This window comes from Chiloscyllium plagiosum, unplaced genomic scaffold (genome assembly GCF_037043375.1).
Source record: "Chiloscyllium plagiosum isolate Xiang-an unplaced genomic scaffold, Cpla_swu_hap1 HiC_scaffold_3, whole genome shotgun sequence".
NCBI classification, from domain to species: domain Eukaryota; kingdom Metazoa; phylum Chordata; class Chondrichthyes; order Orectolobiformes; family Hemiscylliidae; genus Chiloscyllium; species Chiloscyllium plagiosum.
Window position 1 is genome coordinate 153006534 of NW_028270141.1, and position 13720 is coordinate 153020253.

At 43.4% G+C, this 13720-nt stretch overlaps 1 protein-coding gene across 1 annotated transcript in view; it reads right to left on the reverse strand.

Annotated features, from left to right (window-relative positions):
• LOC122540179 (dynein axonemal heavy chain 8-like) overlaps nucleotides 1–13720 on the reverse strand; it is a 1258818-nt gene that overhangs the window by 187503 nt on the left and 1057595 nt on the right. Inside the window, exon 68 of the mRNA XM_087976819.1 lies at nucleotides 1229–1396. Within this exon, the coding sequence (XP_087832945.1) occupies nucleotides 1229–1396 (168 nt within the window). The remainder of the gene's footprint in view (nucleotides 1–1228; nucleotides 1397–13720) is intronic.

Sequence of the window (13720 nt, forward strand, 5' to 3'; positions counted from 1 at the left end):
AGCCAGTGTACCTTAGGTTCCTGGCTCTTGAGTTGGCTGGCCACAGTCAGTGGTATGATGGGGCCTTTTTCCTTTTGATGGAGCTGGGTTTTATTTTTCCCTTTTTTGAGGAACTGACTTTTAGCTGGTTGGCTACAGTCAGTGGTACTCTGTTTTCAATCCTTTTCCTTTGGAAACTGGCTTTTCAGCTGGCCTGTAGCAACTAGCAGCACTGCTATTTTGGCGAAGAAGTAGGAGTGGAGGATGCAATTTGGTGGTGGGTTTAGTCACCTGTTTGGTCTGAACTTCTTACCTGCACTGCCTTGATTCCTATGCATGGACTGAACTGCTATGGTGGGCCCAATCTCATTGAGTAGGCTGATTTGGTTGTCTTGTGTGGATTGTGGTGGTGTGAATAGACTGGACCTCATTGGAGATTCGAGCCGTGGTGTGCAGTATGTGCACCCTGATGACAGGAGGAGGACCTGATGTCAGGAGTGAACCCTGCTATTGGAGGCAGGTTCCAGTTTGGGAAGTGGATTCTGGGTCGGATGGAGAACTCTGGGAACAGTTCCTGTGTTGGGGGTTGCCCCCATTGTGTGATTGGACTCTGCCTTGTGAATGGACTCTGTCTTGGAATGGACTCTGCCCCTCGCAGTTTGCCCTGTACCCTTATGTGTGTATCGTGTTTCCATATGCGCATTGTGTATCTCTGGGGACAGTTAATTTTGCTGGAAGTACTGGCATGTCTGTTTCCTTTTATGCACTGTTATTTGGCTGTTCACTGTGATTTTCTTTGGATGATTGTGATGTGGTTATTTTGTTGGTTCTGTGTATTGCTTTTCCTGTTTGTTATAGGGGAACTTGAGGCTCCATTTCTTTTTAGTTTTTTTGACTGTTGACTGTTAGTGTGTCAAGTATATTATCAATTTATATAACATTGGATTTTAAAAAATTATAACCAGTAGATTTGGAATCTCCTCAGTTCAGGTACTAACTCTGTTGAAACTTTATTGCTGGAACAGCACAGCAGGTCAGGCAGCATCCAGGGAACAGGAGATTCGACGTTTCGGGCACAGGCCCTTCTTCAGGTACTAACTCTGAGCTGGTTGACTACAGCCAGTGTTATTGTATACAAATAAATAAAGGGTGACTGCATACCAGCCTCTGTGGAGTTATTGCAATGCTTAGCAGTCAAAACTTAAATTCAATTGACAAAACCTCACAGTATTATAATAAATTGTTTAACCTTCAAAGACTCGCCCCAGGATGGTTTGAGACAGGGTCTTTCAGGGTCCATGGTGACTGCATCCATTTTTTTTTTGAAGAGAACGAGCACACAGTCAAGAATCCTCATAATCAGGTGAGGTGGTTTGGCTAACTTCCTCACAGTGGAAATGTCAGCAGGTTTTATTGTCTGGAAAGAAAACCGAAATTTGTTAATGTATTTGAATAAACACAGGCAGTTACATGATTCAACAAATACCCAGCACAAAGTGGCAGCCAGTCACATTTCTCTTCAAGGTGCCTTCCTCAAAGGAATGTTCTGATCTGGAGCTGCAACATTTCAATTATTTTGATGGCTGTGTTGGAGTGTGTAATTGTGGATCTTGGAGCAGACTATACTGAGAGGTGACAGAATCGAGATATGAAGGAAATAGGTAGGGGAGACAGAAAGAAGCCTTTGCCCTTGGTGGAGGGATCATTGGCTGGGGAAATAAATTTAAAGTTAAGGGCAAGACATTTAGAGGAGATGTGAGGGATAACTTTTTCTTCACGTAGAGGATGGTGGAAATCTGGAACATTTAAGAAGTATTTTCAAAGGAGGGTGCCTGTAAACAGGAAAGTGGCTTTTCAAAGGAGGGTGCCTGTAAACAGGAAAGTGGTTTGAAGTGTGTATACTTCAATGCAAGAAGTATACGAAATAAGGTAGGTGAACTTGCAGCGTGGGTTGGTACCTGGGACTTCGATGTTGTGGCTATTACGGAGACATGGCTAGAACAGGGACAGGATTGGCTGTTGCAGGTTCCAGGATTTAAATGTTTTAGTAGGGTCAGAGGTGGGGGTAAAAGAGGGGGAAGTGTGGCATTGCTTGTCAAAGATAGTATTACAGTGGTGGAAAGGACGATGGATGAGGACTTGCCATCTGAGGTAGTTTGGGCTGAGGTTAGGAATAGGAAAGGTGAGGTCACCCTGTTAGGAGTCTTTTACAGGCCTCCTAATAGTCCTAGAATCATTGAAGAAAGGATAGGGAAGGTGATTCAGGAGATGAGTGACAGTAATAGGGTGGTTGTTATGGGGGACTTTAACTTTCCTGATATTGATTGGGAAAGCTATAGCTCAAGTTCGTTAGATGGGTCAGTGTTTGTTCAATGTGTGCAGGAGAGTTTCCTGACACAATATGTAGACAGGCCAACAAGAGGTGAGGCCATACTGGATTTGGTTCTGGGTAACGAACCAGGCCAGGTGTTAGAATTAGAGGTAGGTGAGCACTTTGGGGATAGTGACCATAATTCGGTGATTTTTACTCTCGTGATGGAGAGGGGTAAGTGTGTACTACAGGGCAAGAGTTATAGCTGGGGTCAGGGAAATTATGATGCGGTGAGGCATGACTTAGGATGTGTGGCTTGGAAAAGTAGACTCCAAGGCAAGAGTGTAAATGATATGTGGAGCTTGTTCAAGGAGCAACTATTGAGTGTCCTTGATAATTATGTACCTGTCAGGCAGGGAGGAAAGGGTCGTGCGAGGGAGCCGTGGTTTAATAAGGAATTGGAATCCCTTGTTAAATGGAAGAGGGCGGCCTATCTCAAGATGAGACGTGAAGGTTCAATTGGGGCGATTGAGAGTTATAGGGTAGCCAGGAAGGACCTGAAGAGAGAGCTAAGAGCAGCAAGGAGAGGACATGAAAGGTCCTTAGTCGGTAGGATTAGGGAAAACCCTAAGGCTTTCTATAGGTATGTTAGGAATAAAAGAATGACTAGGGTAGGAATAGGTCCAGTCAAGGATAGTAGTGGGAAGTTGCGTGTGGAGGTGGAAGAGATTGGGGAGACACTGAATGAATACTTTTCTTCAATATTTACTCAGGAACAGGGCATTGTCGTCGATGTGAATACTGAGTCACAAATAAGTAGAATGGATGGCTTTGAGGTATGTAGAGAAGAGGTGTTGGAAATCCTGGAAAAGGTGAAAATAAATAAGTCCCCTGGGCCTGATGGCATTTATCCTAGGATTCTCTGGGAAGCAAGGGAGGAGATTGCAGAGCCATTGGCCTTGATTTTTATGTCCTCTTTGTCTACAGGAGTAGTGCCAGAAGACTGGAGGATAGCAAATGTGGTTACCTTGTTCAAAAAGGGGAGTAGGGATAACCCTAGTAACTATAGGCCAGTGAGTCTCACTTCTGTTGTGGGCAAAGTCTTAGAGAGAATTGTAAGGGATAGGATTTATGCACATCTGGATAGGCATAATGTGATCAAGGATAGTCAGCATGGTTTTGTGAAGGGCAGGTCGTGCCTCACAAACCTTATTGAATTCTTTGAAAAGGTGACGAAGGAGGTTGATGAGGGGAAAGCGGTAGATGTGGTATATATGGATTTTAGTAAGGCGTTTGATAAGGTTCCCCATGGTAGGCTACTGCAGAAAATACGGAGATATGGCATTGAGGGTGAGTTGGAGGTTTGGATTAGGAATTGGCTGGATGGAAGAAGACAGAGGGTAGTAGTTGATGGCAAAGTTTCTTCATGGAGTGCCGTCACTAGTGGTGTTCCGCAAGGATCTGTTTTGGGACCATTGCTGTTTGTCATTTTTATAAATGACCTGGAAGAGGGGTTAGAAGGTTGGGTGAGCAAGTTTGCGGATGATACGAAAGTTGGAGGAGTTGTTGACAGTGAGGAAGGATGTGGCAGGTTACAGCAGGATATAGAGAAGCTGCAGAGCTGGGCAGAAAGATGGCAAATGGAATTCAATGTAGCTAAGTGTGAGGTGATTCACTTTGGGAAGAATAACAAAAAGATGGGGTACTGGGCTAATGGTCGGATACTTGGTAGTGTGGATGAGCAGAGGGATCTTGGTGTCCATGTACACAGATCTCTGAAAGTTGCCACCCAGGTAAATAGTGCGGTGAGGAAGGCATATGGCGTACTGGCTTTTATTGGTAGAGGAATTGAGTTCCGGAGTCCTGAGGTCATGATGCAGTTGTATAAGACTCTGGTGCGGCCGCATCTGGAATATTGTGTGCAGTTTTGGTCGTCATACAATAGGAAGGATGTGGAGGCACTGGAACGGGTGCAGAGGAGGTTTACCAGGATGTTGCCTGGTATGGAAGGAAGATCGTATGAGGAAAGACTGAGACACTTGGGGCTGTTTTCATTAGAGAAAAGAAGGTTTAGGGGTGACTTGATTGAGGTGTACAAGATGATTAGGGGGTTAGATAGGGTTGACAGTGTGAACCTTTTCCCGCGTATGGAGTCGGGTATTACAAGGGGGCATAGCTTTAAATTAAGGGGGGGTAGATATAGGACTGAAGTTAGGGGTAGGTTCTTCACTCAGCGAGTCGTAAGTTCATGGAATGCCCTGCCAGTAGCAGTGGTGGACTCTCCCTCTTTATGGGCATTTAAGCGGGCATTGGATAGGTATATGGAGGATAGTGGGTTAGTATAGGTTAGGTGGGCTTGGATCGGCGCAACATCGAGGGCCAAAGGGCCTGTACTGCGCTGTATTCTTCTATGTTCTATGTTCTATGTTCTATTTAGATATATGTTTGGCATCATAAGTGTACAAGGCTGGAAAATGAGATTAAAATTGTTTTTTGACTGGTGTTGACTCGATGGGCCCTAAATCTCAATGAGTCAATAAGGAGTCTTCAGAACAGCTGGACCTCTGCATCAGGAGACCTGGGTGTCATGTTTTATGCTTTTTATTAATTAGATTAGATTAGATTACTTACAGTGTGGAAACAGGCCCTTCCGCCCAACAAGTCCACACCGACCCGCCGAAGCGTATACCACCCAGACCCATACACCTACATTTACCCCTTCACTTAATACTACGGACAATTTAGCATGGCCAATTCACCTAATCTGCACATTTTTGGGAGGAAACCAGAGCACCCGGAGGAAACCCACGCAGACACGGGGAGAATGTGCAAACTCCACACAGTCAGTCGCCTGAGTCGGGAATTGAACCCGGGTCTCAGGCGCTGTGAGGCAGCAGTGCCACCGTGCCGCCCATGGTGGAAAAGTATTAAAAAATACTTTTCACTCAAATTTCTGGAGTTTCATGGAATGCATTTATTCTATTACTTAGCATATGACTGCAATGCAGAAGTGAAATATGGCAACCCAGGAAATATATAAACATAACATTTAATTCCTTGCTCTTTACAAGTGATGTGGAGATACCACTTCAGAGTGGGCTGTGAACTGTAAATTTGTATTCTTTTTATTCACTTGTCGACTTGGGTATCACTGGCTGTGCCAGTATTTCTTGCCTATCTCTAGTTGCCCTTGAGAAGATGGCGGTGAGCTATCTTGAACTGCTGGTGCCCACAATGACCTTAGGGAGGGAATTCCAGGATTTTGATCCAGTGATAGTGATATATTTTGAAGTCAGGATGGTGAGTGGCTTGGAGGGGATCTTGCAGGTGATAGTGTTTCCAAGTATCTGCTGTCCTTGTCCTTCTAGATGGAAGTGGTCATGGGTGTGGAAGGTGCTACTAAGGATCTTTGGTGAATTTCAGCAATGCATTACGTAGATAGTCCATGCTATTGTGACTGAGTATTGGTGGTGGAGGCATGGATGCTTGTGGATGTAGTGCCAATCAAACAGGTTGCTTTGTCCTGGATGGTGTCAAGCTTCTTGCGTTATTGGAGCTGCACCCATCCAGGAAAGTGGGGAGTATTCCATCACAGTCCTGGGGTCTACCTTGTAGATGGACTGGCTTTGGAGAGTCAGGAGGTGAGTTACTCACTGTCATATTCCAAGCCTCTGACCTGCTCTTGCAGCCACTGTGTTTATGTGACAAATTCAGTTAGTTTCTGGTCAACCGTGCCATTGAATATCAAGAGGTGGTGGTTAGATTAGATTAGAATCCCTACAGTGTGGAAATAGGCCCTTCAGCCCAACAAGTCCAGACCGACCCTCCGAAGAGCAACCTGCCCAGACCCATTCCCCTACGTTTACCCCTGGCTAATGCACCTAACACTAAGGGCAACTGCACATTTTGGACTGTGGGAAGAAACCAGAGCAAACCCACGCAGACATGGGAAGAATGTGCAAACTCCACACAGACAGTTGCCCGAGGCAGGAATTGAACCTGGGTCCCTGGCGCTGTGAGGCAGCAGTGCTAACTACTGAGTCACTGTGTGATCTGTGCTCTTACTGGAGATGGGCATTGCCTGGCATTTGTGAGGCATGAACATTACTTGCCACTTGTTTGCTCAAGGTTGGATATTGTCTAGATCTTGTTAAATTTTAAAATGGATTGTATTTGCTCAGGTCTTCCCTCTCCCCATCTTAGATTTTAGCTTTTGAGTGTTTCAATTTAAAACAAAGCAGAAGATAAATGTTAGTTTATTATTCAACTTCTATAAAAAATTAAAAAGTTAAAAGTAATTTAACTTGTTACTAACTAAAATACAGATAAAAGATTAAAAGTAAGTATGGATAAAATATACTTAGAACATTGAAAGCATTAGAAGTTTCTGTTATCATTGCAGGTCTGTCTTTTTGAAGATTTCTCTTTCTGAGGTGAAGTAGTTGAAAAATTGAAGCCAGAATTTAGCACTATGATATTTTGTGTAGTGAAATAATTAAATCAACCACAATCTTACTGAATAATGGAACAGATTTAGGGGGTTAATTGGCCTCCTTCTTTTTCAATTTTATATGTTCATATCTGTGTGTGCAGCAAGTATGAATAAAAAAGACTTCCATGGGTGAATTGAACAGGACCGTTTCTGGGAGAAATTGAAGGCTCCTTTATTTCATTTTTACAATACTACAAATAATTCTGGAAAGGGTGAAAATAGATACGTCCCCTGGGCCTGATGGCATTTATCCTAGGATTCTCTGGGAAGCAAGGGAAGAGATTGCAGAGCCATTGGCCTTGATTTTTATGTCCTCGTTGTCTACAGGAGTAGTGCCAGAAGATTGGAGGCTAGCAAATGTGGATCCCTTGTTCAAGAAGGGGAGTAGGGATAACCCTAGTAACTATAGGCCGGTGAGTCTCACTTCTGTTGTGGGCAAAATCTTAGAGAGAATGGTAAGGGATAGGATTTATGAACATCTGGATAGGAATAATGTGATCAAGGATATTCAGCATGCTTTTGTGAAGGGCAGGTCGTGCCTCACAAACCTTATTGAATTCTTTGAGAAGGTGACTAAGGAGGTGGACGAGGGGAAAGCAGTAGATGTGGTGTATATGGATTTTAGTAAGGCATTTGATAAGGTTCCCCATGGTAGACTACTGCAAAAAATACAGAGGTATGGCATTGAGGGTGAGTTGGAGGTTTGGATTAGGAGTTGGCTGGATGGAAGAAGACAGAGGGTAGTAGTTGATGGCAAATGTTCATCTTGGAGTGCCGTCACTAGCGGTGTTCCGCAAGGATCTGTTTTGGGACCATTGCTGTTTGTCATTTTTATAAATGACCTGGAGGAGGGGTTAGAAGGTTGGGTGAGTAAGTTTGCGGATGATACGAAAGTTGGAGGAGTTGTAGACAGTGAGGAAGGATGTGGCAGGTTACAGCGGGATATAGATAAGCTGCAGAACTGGGCAGAAAGGTGGCAAATGGAGTTCAATGTAGCTAAGTGTGAGGTGATTCACTTTGGTAAGAGTAATAAAAAGATGGGGTACTGGGCTAACGGTCGGATACTTGGTAGTGTGGATGAGCAGAGGGATCTTGGTGTCCATGCACACAAATCTTTGAAAGTTGCCACTCAGGTAAATAGTGCGGTGAAGAAGGCATATGGCGTACTGGCTTTTATTGGTAGAGGAATTGAGTTCCGGAGTACTGAGGTCATGTTGCAGTTGTATAAGACTCTGGTGCGGCCGCATCTGGAGTATTGTGTGCAGTTTTGGTCGCCATACTATAGGAAGGATGTGGAGGCACTGGAACGGGTGCAGAGGAGGTTTACCAGGATGTTGCCTGGTATGGTAGAAAGATCGTATGAGGAAAGGCTGAGGCACTTGGGGTTGTTTTCATTGGAGAAAAGAAGGTTTAGGGGTGACTTGATAGAGGTGTACAAGATGATTAGGGGTTTAGATAGGGTCGACAGTGAGAATCTTTTTCCACGTATGGAGTCAGCTATTACAAGGGGGCATAGCTTTAAATTAAGGGGGGGTAGGTATAGGACAGATGTTAGGGGTAGGTTCTTTACTCAGCGAGTCGTGAGTTCATGGAATGCCCTGCCAGTAGCAGTGGTGGACTCTCCCTCATTATGGGCATTTAAGCGGGCATTGGATAGGCATATGGAGGATAGTGGGCTAGTGTAGGTTAGGTGGGCTTGGATCGGCGCAACATCAAGGGCCGAAGGGCTTGTACTGCGCTGTATTCTTCTATGTTCTATGTTCTATGTTCTAAATGTGTGATCCTTGCAAGCCAGGTTCAATAACAATTAGCTAGTTTGTCTTGTTTATTCCTTTCTGGTACTGGTGTTCAGAATTTTGTACTCCTTAAAAAGGTTGCTCATAGGATCTCTTATCACAACCGAAGCAAAATGGATACTGTGTTCATTTCAAATGGGCCATTGTTTACTTTGGAATTCCTTGTGGTGTCCTTCTAGTTTCCCGTTCTCTCAGAAGCTTTGAAATATTATTCTTTTACAAGGATTCATTGTGTAGTTCATGTATGTCTCTCCATTCATGATGCAGGCTAAGATAAATTTACTGAGGGTTCGAACCCCTCTGGGAACAGATGGTTGTCTGTTATGTCTTTGATCTTGAAACGGTTTTTGAACAGTTTTTTTTCTTAAAACTCTTCAAGGTCAGAATGGCACATTCATGACATTAATAATAGAATAATTATATCACAATAATAGAAAATTAATTAGAAAGCAACTGAAGTAGAATTGCTAAAGCTGTCACTCTACTGGCAAGTGCAGGTTTGGGTATGTTTTTGCCAAACATTAGTATTGTGCACCTCTGTGGGCAGCATGGTGGCACAGTGGTTAGCACTGCTACCTCACAGCGCCGGAGACCCGGGTTCAATTCCTACCTCAGGCGACTCTCTGTGTGGAGTTTGCACATTCTCCCCGTGTATGCATGGGTTTCCTCCAGGTGCTCCAGTTTCCTCCCACAATCCAAAAAAAAATGTGCAGGTTAGGTGAATTGGCCGTGCTAAATTGCCCGTAGTGTTAGGTGAAGAGGTAAATGTAGGGGAATGGGTCTGGGTGGGTTATGCTTTGCGGATTGATGTGGACTTGTTGGGCCGAAGGGCCTGTTTCCACATTGTAAGTAATTTAATCTAAAAAAAAATTAAGACCAATGACACTAAAAGAATGGGTGATACTCAGAAATGACAACTGATCAAAATCCTAGTCAAATAGAATAAAAATCTGCCCCCCACTTCAAGCTATATGGTTTTCTTGTTGATCATTATCCCCTTCATTATTCCCCTGATCTGATTCCTGGTTTTGCCCAGCAGGAGGCCATGAAACTCTGCATCAGGATCTCTGATTTGCAACAATGATAATCATTTCCATAATGGTATATCATGCTGTGTAAAGGTGTGATGCCAACCACCGCCTACTCTCATGTGGTTGGGAAAACTGCTGCCATCTTTTCTTTGCTGACTGGGCTATACACCCTACTTGGTTTAAAGTGATAGAGGCAAACCATAAGGTAGCTAATGATAAGAGGTTTTTGTCTTTAAAAATGTAGTTTTTTGCATGATGGCAATCTGGTACAAGTTACTTTAATAAGATAACCATTGTTGCTAAGGCCTTTGGAAGATGTAGGAAAGCAAGCCTGTCACTTTTGAGATCCAAAGATGTTCTGCCTTTCCTTATGCACATTCTAATACCATCATCAATTGAATGGCATCTGATGTGGTCTTCATTAATCCTTTCAGAACTATAACTTGACACAACATCCTCTCCCAAACTTTCTTCCCAAAACTAACATTTTTTCATTCATGTACGTAATCACATTTATCCCTACCTAATTTCTCCTTAAATCTGACTTCACAAACTCAGAAAGATTGAGGGTTTCGCTGTTCGTCCAGAATACATTTCCTTTAGACTTGCAAGATTTATAGCTCTTGGCTTGAAGAATTTTGACATTGATTTTATTCTTGACCGTAGGAGATTTGTAAAGAGTCCATCATGTAGAGGACTATTTATCTCTTAAATGTCCTTCATGGAGGAAGTTGGCCTAATGAGCCAAAAAATTGGTCCATAATCTCTTTTGGATGAAATTTAATGCCCTGAATTTCCTTTACAGAGGAACCATTGCCTGCTGAAACAGGTAATTACACCATAACATTATCAAAGGGACTTCAATCTCATTCATTTACTTCAGCGAAGATAATGCCTGGTGAATCCAGTATTTTTTTTTTGCAGTATTATGGATTTCTGAGCCAGGCAATTTCCTCTTGAAAGTATCTTGGAGATCTGTGCCAACTAAGTCTTTGCTTGACCATGTCTTCCATCTGTAGACAGTGGTCATCTGACCTCAGATGTGGCTTCCATGGAGCCATATGAGGTCCACCTTCAATCTGGGGCAAGCAATCAAATTCTCAATCTGTCAACCAACCTGTGCTAATCTATGTAGACCCTGTACTTCAATGGTTTATTAGGTTGGACACTTCCACTTGCCCAGTCAATGACTTTACTGGTGAATCCATTATGTTCACATCCTCAATCATATACTTAAAGATCGCTATGTGATCTCTGTCACTGGTAGGGATCATTCTTCCTTGGAAAATGAAGAATTGAAATGATCCTTGTGAACTTGTCATGATGTCAAATTCAAACCTGCTGTAATGATTTGTTCACCAGGCTAAACTGCTGTCTGAACAACTTCAGTTAAAAATTCATGAAGGAGCTCAAATGAGTCATACTGTGTACTATCTTTCTCATTACTTGTGTCTTCTTGCAACTTTGCCGTTTTCTTTCATCTGAATTTCCTTCAGCGGTGGAAATCATTTCTGCCAATCTTGCGTAATTGCAAATTCCATCATGCTTTATGAGATCTTCATAATGTATGCAGAGGGTAAAAACGAGGACTACAGATGCTGGAAACCCGAGTCTGGATTAGAGTGGTGCTGGAAACGCACAGCAGGTCAGACAGCATCCAAGGAGCAGGAAAATCGATGTTTCGGGCAAAAGCCCTTCATCAGGAATAGAGGCAGGGAGCCTGCAGGGTGGAGAGATAAATGAAAAGGGGGTGGGGGTGGGGAGAAAGTAGCATAGAGTACAATAGGTGAATGGGGGTGGGGATGGAGGTGATAGGTCAGAGAGGAGGGTGGAGTGGATAGGTGGAAAGGAAGATAGGCAGGTAGGACAGGTCATGGGGACTGTGCTGAGCTGGAAGGTTGGAACTGGGGTGAGGTGGGGGGAGGGGAAATGAGGAAACTGGTGAAGTCCACATTGATGCCCTGGGGTTGAAGTATTCCGAGGCGGAAGATGAGGCGTTCTTCCTCCAGGCGTCGGGTGGTAAGGGAACTGCGGTGGAGGAGGCCCAGGACCTGCACGTCCTCGGCAGAGTGGGAGGGGGAGTTGAAATGTTGGGCCACAGTGTGGTGGGGTTGATTGGTGCAGGTGTCCCGGAGATGTTCCCTAAAGCGCTCTGCGAGGAGGTGTCTACAGAAATCTTTTATAGTTGTTCATTGTTCAATAATTGCTCATTGAGTAATTAACAATTCCTTGAGCTGTGTTTCTATAACTGGATACTTCTTGACCAGTTACTTGCCTGTCTGGTTTATTTTTGAACCGGCATAGCATGGCCATTTCTTTTTTGACCTCCTTACTGTCACAGGAACATAGAAAATAGGGATAGGAGTCAGCCATTCAGTCCTTCGAGCCTGCTCCATTATTCAATATGATTATTGCTGATTGTCCAACTCAGAAGCCTGTTCTTGCTTTCTCCCCATACCCTTTGATTCCTTCAGCCCTAAGAGCTGAGAATAAAAACTATCAATTGAACTCACGGTGGCACAGTGCTACCTCACAGAACCAGAGACCCGGGTTCAATTCCCGCCTCAGGCGACTCTCTGTGTGGAGTTTGTACATTCTCCCCGTGTCTGCGTGGGTTTCCTCCGGGTGCTCTGGTTTCCTCCCACAATCCAAAAAAATGTGCAGGTTAGGTGAATTGGCCATGCTAAATTGCCCGTAGTGTTAGGTGAAGGGGTAAATGTAGAGGAATGGGTCTGGGTGGGTTACGCTTTGGCGGGTCGGTGTGGACTTGGTGGGCCGAAGGGCCTGTTTCCACACTGTAAATAATCTAATTATAAGAACTCTCTTGTTGAACTCCTGCCATTGAATAAGGCTCAGGCATCCATGCACAACAGTCAGAACTTCTGTTTGTGAAGTACACTTGCATTCTCTGCTATCTGACACCCCTTGTATTGCAGAATTACTTGTAGCATAACCATCATGTTCAGTGGCTGTTATATTATGTAAGCAACAGAACAGTGCAAGTGTGGATGAGGCAAGTAAAGGAACAGGAGGGCAGGAGTGGAGAAGTCTTTGTAAATATCCAAAAAGATGCAAAGTTTTTTAAGCTTGTTTGGATATGAGTGAGGGCTATAGAGTGGGTGAGCTAACTGACCATGTCACAGTGATACGGGAAGAAATTTAAGCTGGAGCAGCAAAAAGGAATTCTGGATTAGTGGTGCTGGAAGAGCACAGCAGTTCAAGCAGCATCCAAGGAACTTCGAACTGCTGTGCTCTTCCAGCACCACTAAATCCAGAATCTGGTTTCCAGCATCTGCAGTCATTGTTTTTACCTCAGCAAAAAGGAATGCACTATCTTGACGTGCTTTATAGTCATTCCTTTAGAGACATTTAACCTACTGTTCCATTCTCTTTGCCTGCTAAATTTAAAATCTACACTCCAGAAATATTCTTTTCTTTCCCTTGTGTAGTCAGAATGTTACTTTCCTGTCCTGCTTACTGGAGTGTTTTCTCAAGCTTTTGTGGCCAAAACACAAGCATCCCACTTTGTGGGGCCAAAACAAAGGTTTCCCACATTTCTGCAAATAAAAATTGATAATTTTCCAATTCTTCATGACCTTATAAACAATTTTTGTCCTTTTCCCAGATTCAATTGAATAAATCCTGCTGCTTGACGTCTCGAAGATGAATAAAGCAAAACAAAGAATGTGGATACTTGAGAACTGAAATAAACAGAAATTGCTGAAGAAGGATCACTGGACTTAAAACATTAATTCTATTTTCTCTCCACAAATCTTGCCAGATCTGCTGAGTTTCACCAGCAATTTCTGTTTTTGTTTCTGGCAGTATGCTGGATTTGAAGCATTAACTGTTTGCTCTTCATAGATGCCGCCAGTAATCCAATAATATTCCAGTAATCTCGGTTTCTACCCTTTTGCGGACTAGCATTCCCTGAATGATTTATGCTGATGATGGCACTTCTAATAATTCCTGTTGCCTTACAATTTTAGAAAAAAATTTTGTCTGCTTTAATTACTTCATCAAATGGATCCAGTTTCTTTTGTTTTAATAAATAATGATCATCAATTATGGATCTCCTGTTGTTAGTATCACCTCTATACCCACTTGCTTC